Source organism: Lottia gigantea, assembly GCF_000327385.1.
Source record: "Lottia gigantea unplaced genomic scaffold LOTGIsca_216, whole genome shotgun sequence".
In the NCBI taxonomy this organism is placed as follows: Eukaryota; Metazoa; Mollusca; class Gastropoda; family Lottiidae; genus Lottia; species Lottia gigantea.
Genome location: NW_008708518.1, coordinates 63,353 through 87,122, shown reverse-complemented (window position 1 = coordinate 87,122; position 23,770 = coordinate 63,353). Strand labels below are relative to the sequence as shown.

The window sequence follows — 23,770 nt, the reverse complement described above, 5'->3', positions numbered from 1 at the left end:
AAGAACCAGCTGGTACAAAGGAATCATAATTGAGCCTAATTTGTTATTGTAAAATATAGTTCTTTCTTATTTTTCATAAACAACTGTGATGATCCAGTGATAAATAAGATTCTAACGAATGTTGCTAGTTGTCCACAGATTCTACCTTCACCTATAGAGAGAAAGTTTACAGAAAGTAATTCTGTTCTGTCTACTATATAAAATGTCTGTATCACAGATTGTTGTTGTAGTTATAATTCTGTAGAACTAATATCAGGAATTATAATGCCTCATTCTCTGTCTTCTTAAATCATCTAAATCAGGATACAATCCTAAAACATTAAAACAAAATCTTATTTTGACTTCATACCACATTCTATATCAGGATTTCCAAACTCTTTCTGTTTATTTGAATTACCTCCCTTCCTATTATAAATCCTTATTATTTCTCACGTTTTCCCTGCAATTATTTTCAACGTAACAACAAACAGTGACTCATTAACACCCAAAAATATCAAAATTACTCTCTTAGGGAATAATTACCAGTAGGTTGAAAATAAAATGAAAAGACTGTCTTTTCTGCCTCATGTGGGCTAATGCAGACGGTTCCCAGCCCTCTTACCCCCTGACCTACAGATTCCCTCAGACACCATGAAATAGAAAAGTAACTTACGTTGACCCCCAGTATTAGCCTGTTGTTCTCTATAACTATTTTCTCTAGCTCGACGTAACTGTTCTTCTTCTGATAACCCTCCTGTATATTCTTCATGAAAACCATACGATGGTGGGGGTGGGGCAGAAGGTTCCGCTCTATAATTACCTCCCCTGTATCCACTGTAACCTGATTGGCTGGAATAACCTGACCTTTGACCTGTTCTCTCTGAATGATATGTATATGTGGTTTCTAAATAGAGAAGAATATAAAATATAAAGTGTTAGACAAAAACAATTCACTTTTCATTTACAAAAACCAGCTGTCCTGATAAAGATTGTGTATCAGAAACATTTGTTGACAGCATAAGATTAGCTTTATCCAATCCAATTAGATTATCACCTCAATTTCATTGGATTGTTTGATAGTAAATACAGCCAATCATAGGTCTCCACAGAGAGACTGTAAACAAATAGGCCATATAGTCTTTCTGTCCAGGGCTCTGATTGGCTTTATTCGCTAACTATAATCCAATCAAATCTGATGCGTTTACAATCTGCATCTGATACAAGAAAAGTTCATTGATGTCAAGGTATGAGACAGAGATCGGTGAAGATGGCTCACCTGGTGACAGAATAGAGTCCATTATTGGTTTTAAAGGTCCTTTAATATAAAACAACCCCACTACAATACCAGCTAAATGTCCTAAAAATATCAATAAAATACAATTCAATTACATGTATACTTTTCATGGTTATAAATGACATTTGTCTTCAGAGTGATATTCATATCCCATGCAGTGTTCAATGAGGAAAATAACATTGTACAGCCTGCATCACAGGGAGCCTTAGTTTACTGCCTTCAATCCATTTCATAAGACAATTGTTTCAGTATAGATGCAATTTTTTCCGATAGGGGTAAGTGTATATATGTATTTTTTATGAGTAAGATATTTTAATGGATATTTTGTTAAGGAGAGAAATCTACGTACCAGTAAAAGAAGCGTTGGGTGTGACCAGTTGTATAAGTATTAATTCTACCCAGTAAATATATCTAGATGGTACAGGTATAAAACCTAGAGCGTAATGTAATCCAGGTGGAGTATAGTGAGTTACTAACACTTTTAATGCAAACAATACACCTGAAATAAAATATATTAATAGTATTTAATATAGTACTGTAAAATAATAAATAATATCAGAATTCTGCCATACTGATTAGGATTAGATATCTGGAACACGTCAATAGCCCGACTTCAGGTCAATAATAATAATAATAATAATGATAATAATTTATATAGCGTCTATTGTCTAGAAATGTTCTACTCAATGGTGCTGAGTTGCTGTGTCATATCTGGTATTAACAAGTTAGTAAATGTGTCTTAAGTCCAGGCTTGATTATGTCCACTGAATTTACAGCTTAAACATGTTTTGGTAGATTATTCAATATCTCAGGTGCTGCCTCTGAAAAAACACGATCACCACAGTAAGTTCACTAAGTTTTGGGCAGATCTTTTCTAGTTGTTGAACATGAACAGAGATCTCCAGTTTTCATTTCTATCAAATTGCTTAGGTAGGTTCATTTCAAGTCATTTATTTGGTCAATGACTCTATAAAATATTAAACTTATACAGTTATAAGCTTACAGTCGCCCAGTCTAATGGAAATTAAAAAAAGTCTCAAAATCTTAACTTTGGATGATATTAGGATTTCAGTCATCTGATTGGTCAATCAGTAAATTCAAATTTAAATGTAGATCCAGATTATTATTATTTCTCAACAATCAGAACAATCTACTTACCTGAAAAACCTACAGCACATTGCATACCATATGAATGATCTTCTAGTGTATTTTCTAGTAATAAATTCAACCCTACATACGTGACGCTAGTCAGAGCTGTAAACACGGCAACCAAATACGCAAAATATATACTTTTAAACTTCTTCTCTAAAAACGTTCCTTTCCAAATCAACGAGGACATGTTGAAGTAAAGATGCATGTCATCAGCATGATACAATGCTGATAAAAATAGTCGTTCCCATTTTTTATGATACCAGACAATGTATGAACTCATACAAACAGCATTAGCCGAGTAGAAATACTGGGGGAGAAAATCCAAAAATATTGCCACTTGTCCTGCAATTAATGCTAATGTCACTGGTGGAATTTTCTTCACCCCTACGTTCATTATTTGAGATCCTAACAGTATCAGTCCTAAATTCGTCCCTCTCCTTCGTCCTGACATTGTTGTTTTTTTTAGGATGGAGTCCAAATGTAATCGATGTCGATAATTATGTTTAAACCATAACAAACCGAAAGTAGAAATCACAATTCGTTTACAATTCTAAAATTTGGTCTAATCCTATAATATCTTCAAAACTTCCGTAACAATTCGTTAAATATTCAGAACACTTCTATAGCCCATATGAATCTTTAACAATCAGCAACGAAAATCGCAATTAATCAGCTAAAAATATAAGTTTCTGATGAAAACGAAGAAAACGTTTCACAAGAGCTGCCATATTGATAAAATAAACCAATCAAAATAAAGATACACGTGTACTTCCGGTATGGATTTAGTCTCGAATTACAAGACTGGATTCGGTATAGGAAAATGAGCAGAGTCGTTTTGGACTAGATGATCGAAAATTCTTAAAGGGATACTTTCGTGTATTTTTTACATTGGGATTTATTCATCCATTAGTAGCAATTACCTATTTTGTACTACTTTTCGGATTCTGATTTACTGATAAAAATTAACTAAATTTAGTTTATAATTCAAGACAGTGGCACCAACTTCCTGTAACCAACATGTGAAAAGTGACTAAGTGTGAAAAGTAAACTAGACCAATAGATTTATAAACATCTATAACTAGATCTAATCCAGACCACATATATTGTATTCTCTTATTCTAGACCTATAATTATTTAAAAATCATTATTATTAATTCATTGCGTCCTTCAGACATCAGAATTTTCACCTTGGCCTATGCTTTTGTAAATTGAATTTATGTTGTTAAAACTAGTCACTCATCACATATTTCATGTCAGCCCCACCCCTCAGACCTGTATCTCTGACAGACGGGGAAAATTAAAGTGACATAAGGACATGGGCTTTTGACTTCTGACAGCAAGCTTTCTTTTATTGCCTAAAACCATGCACAACAAAACTTAGAATAGAAAATACAGCCAGAGAAAAAACACACACTTTATTTAAATTTTACTTATATAATGATGAATAATATTCTTCTTCTAATTCAAATAAATCTGCTGCCATTTCATCACGTAAAGACATAAGATTACTGTCTACCTCGGCTTGTAAATGTTTATATAACTGACTGTTCTGAGTGATAGACTCATTCACTGATGGAAAGTCGTTTAAAATTAAAAATTGTTTGATATCTGAGGTTAATTTCATTAACGATTCTCCAGCTCGGACCTGAAAAATAGAAAATATCAGGATTATCAAAAGAGACAAACAAACATATTACATAGATGTAGGCCTATCTGGGAGGAAGTTATAGCTTGATATTGTGAAGATGTGATACAAGATAGATGTCTATTGTAGTCAAGGTATAAGATAAAGTATGTAATAGATTGATATTGTGAAGATGTGATACAAGATAGATGTCTATTGTAGTCAAGGTATAAGATTAAGTATGTAATAGATTGATATTGTGAAGATGTGATACAAGAAAGATGTCTATTGTAGTCAAGGTATAAGATTAAGTATGTAATAGATTGATATTGTGAAGATGTGATACAAGAAAGATGTCTATTGTAGTCAAGGTATAAGATTAAGTATGTAATAGATTGATATTGTGAAGATGTGATACAAGAAAGATGTCTATTGTAGTCAAGGTATAAGATTAAGTATGTAATAGATTGATATTGTGAAGATGTGATACAAGATAGATGTCTATTGTAGTCAAGGTATAAGATTAAGTATGTAATAGATTGATATTGTGAAGATGTGATACAAGATAGATGTCTATTGTAGTCAAGGTATAAGATTAAGTATGTAATAGATTGATATTGTGAAGATGACTGGTATCAAGAAGTAAAGAAGAATTAGAATGATAAAATCATCTCACTATATTAGCAGCACGAACTTGCATCTCATATTGATTTTGTTCTGATTGAGTTGGTCGACTAATCTGAGATTCTTCTTCCACCTGAAATTTATCACAACATATCAATCAAATATTGACGGAATTTGAATATCAGTTTCAAAACAATACAGGGTCCTTATTCTTTAAAACAAAGCTGAAATAAAATCCAGATTTTAAAAAAATACAGTAATTTGATTGGATAATAAAACTAAATTTAAAATCATTTTTAGTTATTGACCAATCAGATGACTGGAATACTCAAATCATCTTAAGTTAAGTTTTCATGGATAAGGCTCTGATAGTCTTCTACTTTGGACTGTAAATTGGAATGTTGTAAATTGTTATAGTCTTCAATAAACATAACTTTACAATATAGGAGAGTTCGGCCCCCATTGCTCCAAAAATATAACCTTCAACTTCATCATAAGTATGTTATTTCTCAATGTAAATTTCAGACATAGGACACGTTTTTATTGTAAGACTATTAAGACTTTAGGGGACACCTTTAAATAAAAAAAAAAACAAAGAAAACTTAAATAAGCACAAATTTATAAAATTCTTCTTCCAAACCCCAACAGAAATAAAAATATTCATATAACAGGAAGCTAAATAGAAAACATGCCTGGCAAGACAGTTAAAACAACAGTCTAGAGCTTTAGTCAGACATGTTTGGTAAATACAGCCTATAGCTCTAGTCAGACATGTTTGGTAAATACAGTCTAATCAATGGTCTATAGCTCTAGTCAGACATGACTTGTAAATACAGTCTAATCAATGGTCTAAAGCTCTAGTCAGACATGACTGGTAAATACAGTCTAATCAATGGTCTAAAGCTATAGTCAGACATGACTGGTAAATACAGTCCAATCTACAGTCTAGAGCTCTAGTCAGACATGACTGGTAAATACAGCCAAATCAACAGTCTAGAGCTCTAGTCAGACATGTTTGGTAAATACAGTCAACACAATTTAGAGCTTTAGTCAGACATGACTGGTAAATACAGTCTATAGCTCTAGTCAGACATGACTGGTAAATACAGTCTAATCAATGGTCTAAAGCTATAGTCAGACATGACTGGTAAATACAGTCTATAGCTCTAGTCAGACATGACTGGTAAATACAGTCTAATCAATGGTCTAAAGCTCTAGTCAGACATGACTGGTAAATACAGTCTAATCAATGGTCTAAAGCTATAGTCAGACATGACTGGTAAATACAGTCAACACAATTTAGAGCTTTAGTCAGACATGACTGGTAAATATAGTTAAATCAACAGTCTATAGCTCTAGTCAGACATGACTTGTAAATATAGTTAAATCAACAGTCTATAGCTCTAGTCAGACATGACTGGTAAATACAGTCAAATCTACAGTCTATAGCTCTAGTCAGACATGACTGGTAAATACAGTCTAATCAATGGTCTAGAGCTCTAGTCAGACATGACTGGTAAATACAGTCAAATCAACAGTCTAGAGCTCTAGTCAGACATGACTGGTAAATACAGTTAAATCAACAGTCTATAGCTCTAGTCAGACATGACTGGTAAATACAGTCTAATCAATGGTCTAGAGCTCTAGTCAGACATGACTGGTAAATATAGTCTAATCAATGGTCTAACTGTTGTTAAATGTTAAATGTTAAATTAAATTAACCCTCCTCCAAGTTATTTGGGGGTTAAGGGTGTTCAATATATCCTGTTTTTATTAATTTTAAGGAATTTAAGAACTCTATATATTTGCTAAACCAAGTGAAAGTGTTTTATATATGATATATTATAATTCAACTCTAACAGCTGGTAAAGTAAATATCTAGTTGACAATATCCTTGTTCATTATATCTTAATTACCAGTAAGTTTGTCTTCCAATCTGTTAAACCAGCCCTGTCATTAGCTAGCAAAACATTTAGCATCATTTTATAATTTTCTAAATAACAAGAATCTTCACAATGTCAAGTTATCACAAACTTCACCTTATACCTTGACTGTATTAGCCATCTTTCTTGTTTAATGAAAGCTGTGATTTGATTGGCCAATCAGAGCCCTCGACAGAAAGACTGTAAACCTTATGTTTTATTGCTTACTGACTTTCTGTACAGAGCTCCAATTGACTATATTCGCTAGCGTAAAATCCAATCAAATCGGTGCATTTACAAACTTACATGATACAAGAATAGTGGCTATTGCAGTCAAGGTATAAGTTTGTAATAGTTTGATACTGTAGAGATGTATAACATGTCATAATCCAATTTCATTTTAATAAAAATTCTATTTCTATAGTAACCAGAACAAACGGACAAATCCTTTCCACCCACAGACTGTTTTCCCACACCAGATGATAATTAGCAGGATGAAGAAGGTTTATTATTTTTACCTCTTTATGTAAACTCAGAGAAAATTTAGCATTCCTGTTTTCAACCATTTTCCAAAATTTAGACAGCAAGAAAATGAGGGTTTTTTTTCACAAGAACATGATTGTGTTTTATTGAAAGTGGACAAATACCAAAAGATTGATATAAACTTTCTTAAAAGACTCTTTTACAAAATTAAGTAAAAGAAAATTATGTGAGAAAGTCACAAATAATTTTGGTTTTGTTTTTCACAAGATTGTCCATTTTAAAAATGTATCTTGACTTTTTGAATGCTGAGTTGACAATGACAGCTGTAAAGTCTGGAAATTTTAGAAAAATGGTTGAAAACGGAACCCGCAACCACAATGATATGATATCTGATGAAAACTTACCGAGGAATTGGGGGATGTATTTTCCTTGAAATAAAATTCTAGGATAATTATCATTTATAACATGATATAGAGTTATCTAACTTACAATCTAATTCAAATTACATTACAATTTCCTTTTCACACTATATTTTTTATCAGTCTCCATTGTAATCTAACGAGATTTATACCAAGGTCACATACTGGTGACGTTTCAAGCTATTTATAGCAGACAATCACATGCAAATCTTCGGCCAATCAGAATCACTTTTACAAGCGCGTAGCAAAAGTCACATCACTCATTGGTTATATCACTCAACTTCGGGTTTCAGTATCCAAAAGTTGATATTTAGCAAGTATTATGAATGACACGCTGTGATTGGTTGAAAGAAAAGAAAGAAAATAAGAAACAACTATATTTTACAAGGATAACAACGAAGGTTCACAGTTAAGGATCCTTTCTACCAGCTGGTTCTTGACCAAACCTCTTGGCATTGATCTTTCCTGTATTATCCATACCCATTTACAGCTGGGTTGACTGGAATTATGAGTGAAAATGACTCATTCAAGGTCATCGGACTATGATGAACGTCAACAGTACGTGACCATGGTATATATCATGTTAAATTACAATGGAGACTGTCAATAAATAATAACAAAACCAAATTGTAATCTAATTTGAAATAGATTGTCTAACTATGATAACATCTAATAACACAAAAAATAGAAATGGAAAATACGAGAAAAAATAAATTAAAACAAAAAATTGAACAGAATCATAAACAGGATTGTAAAGAGGTTATCTAATTATTTTTATATGTTTTGGGGCCATTTATGAATAGTTGAATGGTAAAAATCACTATTCGTGTGAGCACTACTTCTATTTGTATCATTTGAAGATGGAGTCAGATGTTTGTGGTTTCTGTAATTATAGAAATGCTAAACAATATATGACATCAATATGGCAAAAGCTGTTGAATATCCATTAACCTTTTGAGATATTGACGTCATAAAATCTTTAAATGACATTTAGTAATTGTAAGTATGATATATAGAAACAACTTAATGGAACAACAATCACTGGTTAAAGTTTTATACAACGTTTCTACGTGTTTCCCCTGTCGTCTTCACATAGACGTCATCACACACTTAGTTTTAATGGAATTGCAACATTCAAGTTGGACTGAATATTGGAATAGATACAATTAAGTCCCCAAAAGATATAAAAAGTTTAGAAAATCTCTTTACAATCCGTGTAAGATATATTATCATTTGTCACTTACTCTAGCGATTCTCATAATGTCAGTAAAGTTACGTAACATAGACTGTATGTCGTCTGTCAGATGTTTTTTATATGACTGGAGTAGGGCATCTTTACTCTGGGGTAAGACTCGTTGTGGTTGTTGAGCCATTCTTAAATCTTCTCCACACGTTCAACTGCAAAAAAAAAATTCCCCATTTTAAACAAATTTTTATCGTAAGATTCATGGTAGAACAGGGCATTGGTAACCTACATAATCCCTATGACTCCATTGAAATTCAAAATTTTGAATATGTTGATTTTAGCACAGGCTTTTTCGTTCAGTGCAAACAAATAATTGCTTCCATATAAAATATAGACCATATAGAAGGAATTTTTTTGTTCCACTGGACAAGAAAGCCTCTGGTTTTAGGCCATTACTACTAAAAATATAGGCATGAGTTGTTCTACACACAGAGATATTGTTGTTAGTGCCAATGCTTCTATAGGAGAGTATCTTCTATAACACCCTTCTATAACAATCTGTTGTTGTAAACAGAAAAGTAGGACGTAAAACTCCATTCATTTTATTTTCTGGTGTTGTAAAAGAGTTTATCGGATTAACAGGAGCAGGGGAAAGACCCAGCTGAGTTTTATAATTTACAGAATTTTTGGAGGAGCAATGACGAATTTTCCTGTTTCAAGGACTAACAATTTAAATTTCTGTTTTGCAACAGAATTATTCTAGAAATTCAAACCTTTTAAATTACCAAATAAACATTTTTATTTGAAAATGTCACTTTTTGTTCTTTTTTCTTGTTTACACCGGAAGTAAATTTCGTCACGTGGTTTGTATTCGACTTCCGTTCTACCTTTTCCGGCAAACAGCCAACATGGTGGGTTGATGAGTGAAATTTTTCTCGACAAAATCCACTCCAATCTTCTCTACCATCCGTTGCATATTTCGATAAAGCTATATAATGAAATTTCAACCATTTTTCTTTCAATCCCATTTGCTTTTACCTTTCGATATTCCTTAGATTCTGTATAGATTGCTCTCAAAGACGTACATGTAAATATTATGTTTAGCTTGAGAGATGTCACATTGTCGGTTTGTATCCACGTAGAATTGGCCCTTGCTATAAATTAACACTTTAGGCCCTTTGCATACATCCGTTAATGGCTGCAGGGCTGATATAATGAGATCTATGCTGTCATGGTTGTTGATTGTTTAGTTAGGGTCATGGTTGTCGTTTGTTTAGTTAGGCGTCCATGGCGTATCTTGATCTGTGCTTGAAGGTGCTTTCCTTACTGGAGTTTGACCAATTTGGTTGAACATAGGGATATAACATCAGTTAGTCATAGTTTGTAGGTGCAATAGATTGGTTTTAATCCCTCGCTGTTACGGGATTTTTCTCACTCCCTCGATCACGGACGTGGGTATCAATCTCAAACAGCATGTGAGAGTCTGATGACTTTTCCTCATTATTCCAATGAACCCAACTGTAAATGGGTATGGATAATCCAGGAGAAGGATCAATATTTGGCCCAGGACCAACTGGTAGAAAGGATCCCTTGTGAATCCTAGTAGTTTCCTTCAGAAATTGATTTAGTAAGCTGATTTGTTGTCTGAAGAGAAGGAACTAATCAACTCAATTATGACCATTTTGTATGTTTTGAAGTTTTATTTTGAATGAAATTTAAAGATTGTTATCTGTATTTCAGCCTCCTACTAAGCCGAAGACGAAGTCAGGAAAGACTATCAAGAAGGGAGGCAAAAAGAAGATTGCTGATGCTCCTCTTTCCAAGAAGAAAGTTGATGCTAAAAAACTGAGATCAAATCCTTTATTTATCAAGAGACGAAAGGATTTCCGAATTGGTAATTTGATTATTCATTTGATGGTTGGAACTCAGTACATAGATTGTGATAAGTCACTATATGTGTATTTTGTGATCAATTATAAATACTTTACAATAGCCGTATCTCTACAGCATAGTGGCATAATAGGCAGTTTACAGCATAGTGGCATAATAGGCAGTTTACAGCATAGTTGCATAATAGGCAGTCTACAGCATAGTGGCATAATAGGCAGTTTACAGCATTAGAGAATCCATTGAATGTTGTAATCTAATAGTCAACATAGTCCAAACAGTGTGCTACAAAAAAAGCTTGTTAAATCTTTCGAAATTCATAGAACAGCCTGGGGCCTCATTCTTTAAATCTTAACTTGAGATGATTTGTTAAACCCAGAATATTCAACCAAATTGTAAGCCTACTGAATATTGTGATTGAAATATCTGAAACCTAACAGTTTAATTTTGTAATTTAGGTCAAGATATCCAACCAAAACGTGATCTGACAAGATTTGTAAGATGGCCTAAATACGTACAGTTACAACGTCAACGAGTTGTTTTATACAAGAGAATCCGTATTCCTCCACCAATCAATCAGTTCACTCAGACCCTAGACAGACAAACTGGTACGTATTAACATCTGTAAACTCTGATAGAGCTAAATCTCAGCTCTCATTAACACATTCAAAATATAATAGTACAAGTATAGCTATGATGATATATCTTGATCTTATCCTATAATGAAGATATTTATTTTCTATCACCAAGATCTCTGAGCTATATTCTATTTTCAATGAAAACAAAATTAAACTTTGTGTAGCAATGATGTAACTTCAATTCCTTCAACTGATTCTAGTGAAGAGAAAACTATTTATTCTCGAGCCTGAGCTTACAAAGTTAAGTTTAAGAATCATCATAAAAAAGATACTTAGATCTTTAGTTATTGAATGAAATGAATAAAGAAAACATATCTTTTACATGTTAATTTGATAAAGATTGTATAAAGATTGTATAAAGATTGTATAAAGATTTTCTGAATGTAATCTGTATCAGGGGACACTGCTTGTATCAATTTGCACCAGTCCAATTTTCAATTAGAACATCTATGGGTCATACATTTCCACAATTGAAAAAACTGTAAATCTAAATCTAAACAGATATTTTGTGCATTAGGAAAGTTAGACTCTTAAATAGTTGAATTCAGAATCTTACCTGTTGGTGCACAAATAGCTTTGCTGGACTTTCTAGCAACGTCTTTATCAAAAAGTAGGACATAAAAAATTGAATTTCAGTGGTACTACAGGTAATTGTTAAATGGCTACTTAACATGTCTACTCTCTGACTACAATGTTTTCTGAATTGAATTTTGGCAATCATTTTTATATGAATTGAAATATCAACTACAAAATACTAGTGAGAGTCTTAGATTGTCTTTGGGTTGATGAAAATGTTAACCACTTGAAAAGTTATTTGTAAACATGATTTAATAGAGGGGAATTTTCAGTCTGAATAGTAGGTCATTTACACATGAATTTTCTGGAAGGGAAGTGTGTCTATTTTAAATATAAAATCACTATAATAGATATATATATATTTCTATTGACCAGAAGACATTGTAAGATAAATGGTATTTAATTTTGAATATTCATGAAATAAGAGATAAATTCAATTCAGAGTTCAATATAGTCAGAGTAGTTGAATGTATCTGAATATGGAATAAAGAGTTATTTTGGGTGTTTTCTCAGACTTGAGCTATGATGATATATCTTGATCTTATTCAACCATGAAGATATTTATTTTCTATCACCAAGATCTCTGAGCTCCAATTCTTGTTCAAAGTTTAAAAGTTGAACATTGATTTCTATGTAATTGGCTCCACAGCTAGAAGTTCAGTCTGGTTTTTAACTCGTATTTTAAACAGTAGCTATGTCAAGGAAATAAGTAACAACAAGATCTAGCTATGATTATGATATATTTTAACCTGATTTCTATGAAGGTTTTTAGAGCTTTTTAACCCTGAGTTAGATCTTATCAAAAATTAACAGGTGAAAACATTGGTTCTTAGGCGTTTAAAATGTTTTACAGTTTTCTCAAATTTGACTGATAGATAAAATTGTAACTGGTAAATTATCTAGAGGTCTCTAGACTAAGTATGTATATCTTGAGAGTATAAAAGATTCTATGATTGTTTTGTCAATTCACACTGTAGCTATGATGAGTTTATATTTAAACCTGATTTCTATGAAGGTTTTTAGAGCTTTTTAACCCTGAGCTACTTGTAACCAAACATCTTTCTGGGCTTTTACAATTGATGTACATTTTGAATACCTGTTTTCAAATTTTAGCCAGTCCGTGGATGATTTATATCAACTTAAAATCTTTTTCACATATTTCATTTCAATAAATTTGTAGATTTTATCTTAAGTTAAGATTATGATTATTATGAGTATAAGTACAGGTTTAGTATAAATTGGTTCATGTGTCTTTATTGCAGCCCAACAGTTGTTTAGATTGATGGATAAATACAGACCAGAAACTGCTCTAGCCAAGAAAAGACGATTGAAGAAAAGGGCTGAAGAGAAAGTAGCTAAAGGAACAGACGCTCCAACTAAACGACCAGTTACTGTAAGATCTGGAGTTAACACTGTCACTAGAATGGTAGAGTCAAAGAAAGCACAACTTGTTGTCATCGCTCATGATGTGGACCCCATTGAGGTGAGATCCTGTGAGACACAAACTATGATTAGGTTTATTAGCGAGGGAGTGGGGAGTAGAAAGTTCTCTGCAAAAATATTTATAGTAAAATTATTAGGAAGGGGCTTGGGGTGGAATCTTTTTAAAAAAGAAATGATCAGGGGGACCCAATGGTGTAAGTGACATGAAGGCTTGTATTAAAAAGAGATCACTAGTTTGGTCTGATTCAGTCATGATTTATGTTTGGTTATTTGCTCATCTGCTGCCTAGTAAATGATTATCATGTAGAAATGTTAATATTTGTTGTTTTCAATCACTAGTTTGGTCTGATAGTTTAGCTAGGCTAGATGTTTATTTATTTCCGTCATTATTTATGATTTGTTATTCATGGACATCACGAATATGTGGTTCTCTTGTATTTGTTAGGTATTTGACTGTCTCTCAATTTTGTCTGACATTTTTTCGTTGATTTGTTTATTAGATTAATATATTTGACTGCAATGATGTAAAATTAATTTCTTCAACTGAAACAATCTATGATGTTACCCCATTGTGACATTTTTAACTGAGCAGTCTCCAAATTATTTCCTCCCCTAGAAAACAATGGCTACCAAATAAACCGTGTGATTTGATAAAAAATATTTCAAATTTTAATGTTTAAGAACTTTGTGTAGCAATGATGTAACTTCAATTCCTTCAACTGATTCTAGTGAAGAGAAAACTATTTATTCTCGAGTCTGAGCTTACAAAGTTTGATTAAAATTTGATGTTTTTATCAAGAAAATAAATAAATAGATAAGAGATTTCTGAATTGTATTTTTTTTGTTTTAGCTAGTGTTATTTTTACCAGCTTTGTGTCGTAAAATGAACGTTCCATACTGTATTGTGAAAGGTAAATCAAGATTAGGACGAGTTGTCCACAGAAAAACTTCTACCTGTTTAGCTATACCAACTGTTAATTCGTAAGTATGTTTTATACACATATATTTTAATGTTGGCCCTGTCAACACCTCCATAATGTCAAGCTATAACAAACTTTGTCTTGTACCTTGACTGCAATATTCACCTTTCTTGTAACAAGTGTGTTCACTTGATTGGCTGTATTAGCTGGTGAACAATCCAATCAAATTCATTAAAATTCCATGATGTAAAACAGGTGGCTATTGCAGTCACAGTTTGTTTGCGAACGGTATGTTGGAAACAGTTAAAATATTGAGTCTTTATATTGATAGAATCTAGATAGTATAACTGACAAGTTCAGATAAAAATTCCAGTTTCTGAGACTGAAGTATGATTGGTCAAAAAAAATAGCCCACCTGTCCCTTCAAATAGAAAATATTGTTGACAAGGGTCAATGTATAGCTATGATGATATATCTTGATCTTATCCTATCATGAAGATATTTATTTTCTATCACCAAGATCTCTGAGCTATATTCTATTTTCAATGAAAACAAAATTAAACTTTGTGTAGCAATGATGTAACTTCAATTCCTTCAACTGATTCTAGTGAAGAGAAAACTATTTATTCTCGAGCCTGAGCTCACAAAGTTTAAATCTTCTTGTGTGTACTGTCTAAATTAAATATTAGAGGGCATGCCCTATTGTGGATACCTGCACCCTACTCTTAAGCCCCCTTTTTAGTAGCAATGTAGTTTACTGCAAGGCTGTTGATTAGGCTGTATTTGCCAGTCATTGCTAGATCAGCTGAAAGGTCTGGTCAATAATCTCTATAGGTCATCAAGTACAGGTTATATAATATAATGTGTAATTGATATTTCAAACGTGTACTAAGACTATTGAATTTACCTCATTGTGCAATCCTTGGTGATAATGATATTATTATTATTGTGAATTATTTCAGTGAAGATAAGTCATCATTAAGTAAGTTAGTAGAAGCTGTCAGAACCAACTATAATGAGAGACATGAAGAGGTGAGAGTTTTCACTGATTTTACTGTCTGATTTTAACATAGAGATAACACAAACAAACGTACATAGTTACAACTAACTTGAATCTCTTCTCTGACTTAATAAGGTGAATTTTTATAAATACATTATTTCAACATGGCCTTAAAAATCAAATATTGAAAGATTTTTAATGGATTGAAATGTGAATTGTAAGACCTTGTTGAAATATAGTGTTTATAAAAATTTGAGGTTTTAAATGGAGGTAGAGATTTAAAATAGTTGAACTTGGTACATTGATATGTTATTTCTATGTTAAAATCAGACATAGTTTCATATAGAGTGAATCCTAGAGACCATATAGAATATTACCAGAAACAGTTTATTGATTGGTAGATTAATTGACCTCGCTACTCAAACATGTTTCAGATACAAAATCATCATCAGAACAGCTTTTTTATAGTTCACTTCTGAAAAAAAATTGAATTTAAGTCTATGATTAGAAGTAAGCAAACTATCTGAACTGAAGGAAGACTATTCTACAAAGCTTTGTCCTTCCCTGGTATAATTTCAAAATTTACAGCATTGGCCACTGCTAATGTTGGATTTCAGTAGTATATTCTGTAGCTAAGAAATCCAGTTATTTAGTTTGTAAAAAGTATAATGAGTATTTGTAAGATCTAGCTATGATGAGTTTATATTTTAACCTGATTTCTATGAAGGTTTTTAGAGCTTTTTAACCCTGAGTTAGATCTTATCAAATATTATTTGTTTTACCTCCTGAGTGAACTGATACCAGCTTTTTGCAACACATAAGACCGAAAGTTGCTGATGGTCGAAATTAATGTCAAATTTGGGTTGTAGGCACGATAGAGACTACAGTTTTATCTGATGTTGATGAAAATTGGAATGCATGTATATATTTATTATTTTTATTTATAACAAACAAAAATAGCTCAGTTCTTTCAGAAAGTTTTTGATTAGAAAATATACTAATTTATCTTTAATATTAATTTCAGATTCGTCGAACCTGGGGTGGTGGTATACTCAGTAAGAGATCTCAAGCTAAACAGGCTCGTATTGAGAGAATCAAGGCTAAGGAATTGGCCCAGAGAATGGCCTAAAATTATACTGATAATACCAATAAATAAAAAAAACAACATCTTTTAGTGTTTTATCTTGTGAAAGTTTTAACTGTCTGTTTTCTAGTCTTTTTATACGCCCACACGTAAGTATTGGTGTATATTGTGGTTGCCCCCGTCGGTCCGTCCGTCCGTTCACATTTACAGGCTACAATTCTCTATAGATTCTTTTGATCTTTTGTATGTGTGTCAATATCATTATGAAGATGTGCAATATTGAATTTAGTGAGGATCCAATGATTTTCTTGAGAGATTTCACATAAAACTCTGATATCACGTTCGTTTGTTTTTTTTTTCACTTTTTTGGCTCGTGCTCACTCTACAGTCTCGTTATAGAGTTTGTTTTACAGTTTACATTTAGCTCTTTATCAAGCTGCTGGTGGTCGTATTCACTTGAGAGACTTGCCTCAAGCCTATGTTTATGTGTATCAAGGACACCTTTAGCTTCTGTTTGGGACTTTCTAATTCTTCGTACGATGCCTATGGCTCCTGCAATTCCAGAAAGAGTTAATCGCGAATGACGCAGCCCCATCCACCACAGAATAAGTAACCTAACAGACCACAATAATATAATATATTATCTCCCCTTACAAGATAGTGGCATTTCCAACTAAAAATTGCCGACTCGTCCACATTTTATTTCCCCGTCGCCTTATAAAACTCTTTACTACATCTTATATTGTTTAGTTTTAACAGAATGGAAGAGTTGTATATTTGTTTAAATCAGAGAGATAAATATCATAGTTTATGATAAAATGGTCGGTTTGTTATATAGTGAGGTGTTTGATTGGTAAAGTTAGTAGTAGTGGTATTACTGGACTAACTTTATCAAAGTTAAACACTTTTTTAGGAATGGAGATTGACGGTGGTTGGCTAAGCAAGGGAGGTAATTAAAGGTGATATATTAGTGTTAGTAATGTCTCTGGTCGAGGTTGTGAATCGTGTCTGTCATTAAAATAACTAATGTAAAGATGTCATTAAGACCTCTGATCGTCTCAATCATAGTAAAATCTCACGCCCCTCTCTTCTAGAACAAGATTCAAACCAGTTTGATATTTGTCGCCAATTATTTTATCGTCTGCAAGACAGACCGTCATCAATTAGATTCATTTCCCTATCAATTGCCCGACCCGGCGTTGAATATCAACACGGTGGAAAACAGCGACTGGAGAGTTTATGTCTCGTGTTCCCGCATCCGGTCGGAAAGACTAGTCGGCGACAAAAATCAGCAAGTGCGTTCGTGTGCCTGCACATTACACATTGCCCATTAAGTCGTCTATATACCCATGATTTACCCCCAATTTATACTCTCACTCAGATTGGGAACAATGGTCAGCTTCACCAACAGACATAATGTCACATCAACATCCCAAATCAAACCCCTGTCTCGGCCCATGTTTCTTTAACAACGGTACGAAGACTGTTCACATCTAACCGTTGCTCTCGCAATACCATATTCTCGTCATTAGAGAATAATAACTTTCAGGCCATACGTCATCATTCGATATATCCAATCAGGAATCTCGTAATATCTGGAGTAAAAGGACGGTGATAGATAATGGCGGCATTCATTGAATCATCGAAATCTGTTGCTGATTCGCACCAACCAAATTATAGATCAGTGATCGATGTGAAACTTAACAAAGTTACTTACACGTTTAAATAGTAAAGTAGGTAATTTCTCTGCCAACAAAATTAATGACGAGAATATGGGATTGTGAGAGCAACGGCTAGATGATAATTATCATGGTACCGTTGCGAAAGAAACATGGTCTGTGCTTTAAGTCTTCATGATGTCCGTGAAAAGTTAAAATTACTCCAGCAGCCTTTAGAGTGAATATAATTGAGACTAGGTAGAAAACGGGTTTTGACGTGGTTTTATCAACTATGCACAAATCAGTTGGTTTTATACTAATTTATTATCGTTCAGTTACGGGTTTTTGATTTGATTTTGATTTGATATTGCACTCAGCATTTACATGTACAATACAATACATATTGCTATATCAATTTTTATAACAATTAATTAACAAACAAATTTGTAGAATGTGTAGAACTGTGTAGCTTATCATGGAGAACAGATTCAACGAATAATAAATTATATTGCTATATATATTATATACCAATTATATACAAGAACAGTTAATAGATGACTATAACTTCTCAAGATATTGTTTTCGTTTTTGCCATGAATAGTAAATATATCTTGACAGATTTATAATAATAGTTTCAGATTTGTTTTTCATAATACTTTTAAATTTATAAATTGAAGGCCAACTCCAACAATATCTTGGGAGGTACTTTATTCTTATAACTCTATAAGCTGGACAGCATAGTAAAAAATGAAATTCATTTTCTATCATATTGGTATTATAACAGTCGCAGATTCTATCATCTCTTTTGATTTTTAAATATCGACCAACTTCAATTTTTAGTTTCATGGTTCCCGATCTAAATTTACACATAATATTTCTAGATTTCCTATTTGAAATAACATTTAAATATGCAGCACGATTAACTAGGTAAGAATCAGTTTTTAGACTAATTTATTATCTACTGTGTTATATAATCCTTGTAAGACATTTAGATGTATCACAGCACATTAAGACACATTAATTGTTATGGAAATAGACATACAGGTAACGTTATTAAGTAATTATTAACAATACAGATCAGAAAATTATATATACCAGCCAAAAACTTAACAAATAACAGTTAGATTACATTAACTCAAAATTATAAATGGAAAACATACACTAATTAATCTAATCAGGCTTCTCTAAAGATAAATGTGTTATATATACTATGTTATTATGTGTTAATGTTATTTATTATCTACTGTGTTAATGTTATTTATTATAGTTATAGTTTCGGAATTTTAACAAAAAACAAAGATAAAACTTTTCATCATTCGTCATCATCAGCTGTATATCGGCGTGCAGCCCTGACAGCTGCCCCGGCTGTTCCAGCAACTATTGCTGTGTTAGCTGCTAATCCCGCTGCACCAACAGATTGAAGAACAGCTACCGTGCTTCCTGCGGCTATCGCACCTCCGTTAGCTACAGCTGCCGTCGACATCATACCGGCCGCTAAACTTCCAGCTGTTATTCCTGCACTAGTGAAACCAACAGCCCCTAGAGCCAAGGGACCACCAACAATAAGTGCACCACCAGTGAGAGCACCGAATACTACGTCACCAAATGTAATACAGGTAACTGAAATGATTAACGATAAGATTTAATAAATAGATCCAGTTAAAATTAGACCAAACTTTCTAACGACGGACCTCTTGAACATTCAAACCAAAAACCCTTTGACCTTACCTGGTGACCCTTGCTTTAACCAATCGAATTGGGATTTTTTGACAAAAATTGTATTCTCAGAAGCGTAAAACTCGTTTATCAAGACCACTGAAGTTAAAAGTTTGTCGGCCCGTCCGTCAACATTTCTTGTACAATAGAGACTACAGTTTTCATCTGATTTTGATGAAATTTGGCGTGAGTATTGGAATTGAGAAGATCTCGGTCAAGTTTGAATTTAACGATTTTTTAATAAACAGATTTTGAGTTATTGCCCTTGACGTAGTAAAATCGCGTCAATATTTGATTGTGACTCCAATGAAAGCTACAATTTTCAATGGATTTTGATTAACCTTGGTGTGAAGTTTGAATTTTACGATATTTCAATGAACGGTTTGTTGAGTTATTTAATTTAGTCAAAATATGTAAAATTTGTTCGTGAGATTACAGTTTCTATCTGATTATAGTGAAATTTGGAGTGATCATATATATTGATGAGATCTTGGACATTTCGAATTTTAGGATTTTTTGTTCAACGGTTGAACGGATGAGTTGATGCCATTGATGCTCAAAAAGGTATAAAATTTGGTGTGATCATATATATATTTTATATAGTGGAAAAGTTTGCCTTTGACTAAAAGTTTTTGCCCTAAACTTAAAACATGACAAATTTTTGCATGCGCCCAATAGAATCCATTTTTCATTGGATTTGAAACTTTGTGTGATCATTGGAATTGATAAGGTCTTGAGTAACGAGTTGATTCTGAGTATTGAATAGAAACTTGACAAAAATTTACAAATCTCGTGTGTTGACGTATGTTTACCTTGCCTAACAAGCTATCTTTTATATATTTTAATAGAAAAAACGATATTTACCTGTATTCGTGTTTAATATGAGTAAACACAGTAATATTCCTGCTACTTTTTGGTTATTCATTTTCAGGTTGTCGGAGTAAATATAAATTCGGTATAAGTAAATTAGACAATGTTGCTTTGACTGTCAATCTATCTTCTGATGTCTAGATTCACAGCATTATGTTTATATCAATGTGCGCAATTCATTGATGATGTGATAAGCCGCCCATCCCCGATTCATCAATTGGTTGGATTTGATAGAAAAGAAACGAGCTGATACGCTCAGATCATTCTGTCACTGTCTACTATGATTAATAAAAATTGATAGTGGGTCAACTGAGTTAACTTCCCATTATGGTAACTGCCAAACAACTCGATTTCCAAGAAAATGAAAATAGGAATTATGTTGAATGATATGTAAGCTTTGTTTGTTTTATTTACCCACACGTAGTATGGAAGTATATTGTCCTCTGTCCATCTGTTCACAATTGACTCATGCTCACTGTACAGGCTACAAACAATGATTTGTACTTACAATCAATGCTGCTGGTGGGCGTATGTCATGTTGCTTGGCAAGGCTATCTTTGGAAGCTATTTGGAAACTGCTGTTCAGGTGTGAATAAAATTCTGAAGGTTTTAAGTATAATTTAATGGTTGAAAGTTTGTCAATAAGTCTAATAATGATAGTGGTACGAGGACCGAAGGCCCTCGCCTCCCCTTTCTGGATTTAATAGGGCACTTGATATGTTCGGGATCCTTGTAAAATTTATCTAATCAAGGAAGGCGGAGAATTTATTATGACCCCAAAATACACCACTGTCATGGCATATACGGTATCGTTTCGTGATTTACATTTTGCATTGTTAAATTTTATAAGTAATAAGTGACAAGGATGACCGAGGTATTAGAATTATTATTCCCTTGGTTGTATCAAATTTGAAACATTAGTGTCGTTTATGAAGAGATGTTAGTGCTTTATTTCTGACATATTCTAATTCTAGGAATAAATCTTAGATTAATTATTATGACTAGTGTTTATAAACTATTTGAAGTCAAGTCAATCGTGAATACGTTTATAAAACAGGTCACATGGCAAAGGACCAAGAGTCCAATATTTGGAGTCCATTATTAATGTCAGTATTGGATTCATGGCCGTTTTCCAGCACCATTTAGGATATTGTTACGTCGAGATCAATGAGTGACGTCACATCTGTATGTTAACTAAATATAACGAGCCATAATAAAACTAATTAATTAATGAACATTTAGTATTCTTCCTTTTTAATGAACCCTTTTAAAACAAATTCAGTTTGATCAAGAAGATATATAGATATAAATAACATACTAATATATTTTCAATTATAATTTAGACGTTTTTGATAATGAAAACTTTTACAAAAAAAAAAATCTTTGATATTGACTTTATATACCAACCACTTTACTTACTTTATTTTAAATATAAATTTACATACACTAACACCCTAAGTTTAGTTGGTCTCGCCCACATAACATTCAATGAACTCAATTTCAAAGAAAATGAAAATAGGAATTATGTTGAATGAGATTAATGTAAGCTTTGTTAGGTTTATAAGTAAAATATTTATCTATTTATAGTGACTTTGTATAGAAAACAACTTGACATATTATTATGAATATGAAATATCCAACAACACCCTCAGTGCAGTTCGTCTCGCCACCACGACAGGGTGACCTACCACAAAGGTCTAATAAGACTTTTGGCTGTGAAATAGAAGTGATTTTTATACGCCCACAAATATATTTTGGGTGTATATTGTAATCACCCTGGCGGTCAATCGGTCTGTTCACATTTGGTTTGTGCTCACTCTACAGGCTACAATTCTTTACAGATTCTTTTGATTTTTATTTTGTGGGTCAATTTATGATGCTCTGATAATTTTTCACCGAAATATCGTGTCCGACTTAGCATTTTCAATCTATTAGCTATATAAGTGAAAAGATAGCTTACCAGGCAAGGTAACAAGCGAAAAGATAGCTTGCCAGGCAAGGTAACAAGCGAAAAGATAGCTTCCCAGGCAAGGTAACAAGCGAAAAGATATCTTGCCAGGCAAGGTAACAAGCGAAAAGATAGCTTGCCAGACAAGGTAACAAGTGAAAAGATATCTTGCCAGGCAAGGTAACAAGCAAAAAGATATCTTGCCAGGCAAGGTAACAAGCGAAAAGATAGCTTGCCAGACAAGGTAACAAGTGAAAAGATAGCTTGCCAGACAAGGTAACAAGCGAAAAGATATCTTGCCAGGCAAGGTAACAAGTGAAAGATAGCTTACCATGCAAGGTAACAAACGAAAAGATAGCTTACCAGACAAGGTAACATGTTAAAAGATAGCTTGCCAGGCAAGGTAACAAGTTAAAAGATAGCTTTCCAGGCAAGGTAACATGTTAAAAGATAGCTTGCCAGGCAAGGTAACAAGTTAAATGATAGCTTGCCAGGCAAGGTAACATGTTAAAAGATAGCTTGCCAGGCAAGGTAACATGTTAAAAGATAGCTTGCCAGGCAAGGTAATATGTTAAAAGATAGCTTGCCAGGCAAGGTAACATGTTAAAAGATAGCTTACCAGACAAGGTAACAAGCGAAAAGATAGCTTACCAGACAAGGTAACAAGCGAAAAGATATCTTGCCAGGCAAGGTAACAAGCGAAAAGATAGCTTGCCAGGCAAGGTAACAAGCGAAAAGATAGCTTGCCAGGCAAGGTAACAAGCGAAAAGATAGCTTCCCAGGCAAGGTAACAAGCGAAAAGATATCTTGCCAGGCAAGGTAACAAGCGAAAAGATAGCTTGCCAGACAAGGTAACAAGTGAAAAGATATCTTGCCAGGCAAGGTAACAAGCAAAAAGATATCTTGCCAGGCAAGGTAACAAGCGAAAAGATAGCTTGCCAGACAAGGTAACAAGTGAAAAGATAGCTTGCCAGACAAGGTAACAAGCGAAAAGATATCTTGCCAGGCAAGGTAACAAGTGAAAAGATAGCTTACCATGCAAGGTAACAAACGAAAAGATAGCTTACCAGACAAGGTAACATGTTAAAAGATAGCTTGCCAGGCAAGGTAACAAGTTAAAAGATAGCTTTCCAGGCAAGGTAACATGTTAAAAGATAGCTTGCCAGGCAAGGTAACAAGTTAAATGATAGCTTGCCAGGCAAGGTAACATGTTAAAAGATAGCTTGCCAGGCAAGGTAACATGTTAAAAGATAGCTTGCCAGGCAAGGTAATATGTTAAAAGATAGCTTGCCAGGCAAGGTAACATGTTAAAAGATAGCTTACCAGACAAGGTACAAGCGAAAAGAT

General features: G+C 33.2%; 4 protein-coding genes across 4 annotated transcripts; 1 reads left to right on the top strand and 3 right to left on the bottom strand.

The window, feature by feature from the left end:
* Positions 1 to 252: 252 nt before the first annotated feature.
* On the bottom strand, positions 253 to 2,960 carry LOTGIDRAFT_207912 (hypothetical protein; the record flags this gene model as incomplete). Its single annotated transcript, XM_009054409.1, has 5 exons — positions 2,432 to 2,960; positions 1,623 to 1,772; positions 1,256 to 1,336; positions 653 to 859; positions 253 to 311 (listed from the first exon to the last, which is right to left on the bottom strand). Exons 1-5 carry the CDS (start codon positions 2,874 to 2,876, stop codon positions 253 to 255), a joined length of 942 nt encoding a protein of 313 aa, XP_009052657.1. The 5' UTR covers positions 2,877 to 2,960.
* An 863-nt stretch (positions 2,961 to 3,823) lies between these two features.
* Positions 3,824 to 9,504, bottom strand: LOTGIDRAFT_202006 (hypothetical protein). The gene is made up of 4 exons (XM_009054408.1): positions 9,457 to 9,504; positions 8,742 to 8,895; positions 4,726 to 4,806; positions 3,824 to 4,070 (listed from the first exon to the last, which is right to left on the bottom strand). The coding sequence occupies exons 2-4, from the start codon at positions 8,868 to 8,870 to the stop codon at positions 3,852 to 3,854; spliced, it is 429 nt and encodes a 142-aa protein (XP_009052656.1). The 5' UTR covers positions 8,871 to 8,895; positions 9,457 to 9,504; the 3' UTR covers positions 3,824 to 3,851.
* Positions 9,505 to 9,570: 66 nt separating this feature from the next.
* LOTGIDRAFT_202003 (hypothetical protein) lies at positions 9,571 to 16,351 on the top strand. Its single transcript, XM_009054407.1, has 7 exons — positions 9,571 to 9,594; positions 10,424 to 10,577; positions 11,029 to 11,178; positions 13,047 to 13,267; positions 14,078 to 14,208; positions 15,110 to 15,179; positions 16,172 to 16,351. The coding sequence occupies exons 1-7, from the start codon at positions 9,592 to 9,594 to the stop codon at positions 16,274 to 16,276; spliced, it is 834 nt and encodes a 277-aa protein (XP_009052655.1). The 5' UTR covers positions 9,571 to 9,591; the 3' UTR covers positions 16,277 to 16,351.
* A 2,895-nt stretch (positions 16,352 to 19,246) lies between these two features.
* Positions 19,247 to 19,465, bottom strand: LOTGIDRAFT_60293 (hypothetical protein; the record flags this gene model as incomplete). The annotated part of the gene is made up of 1 exon (XM_009054406.1): positions 19,247 to 19,465. A coding segment is annotated over one exon (219 nt), but the record flags the coding sequence as incomplete, so codon positions are not given.
* Between the last annotated feature and the right edge of the window lie 4,305 nt (positions 19,466 to 23,770).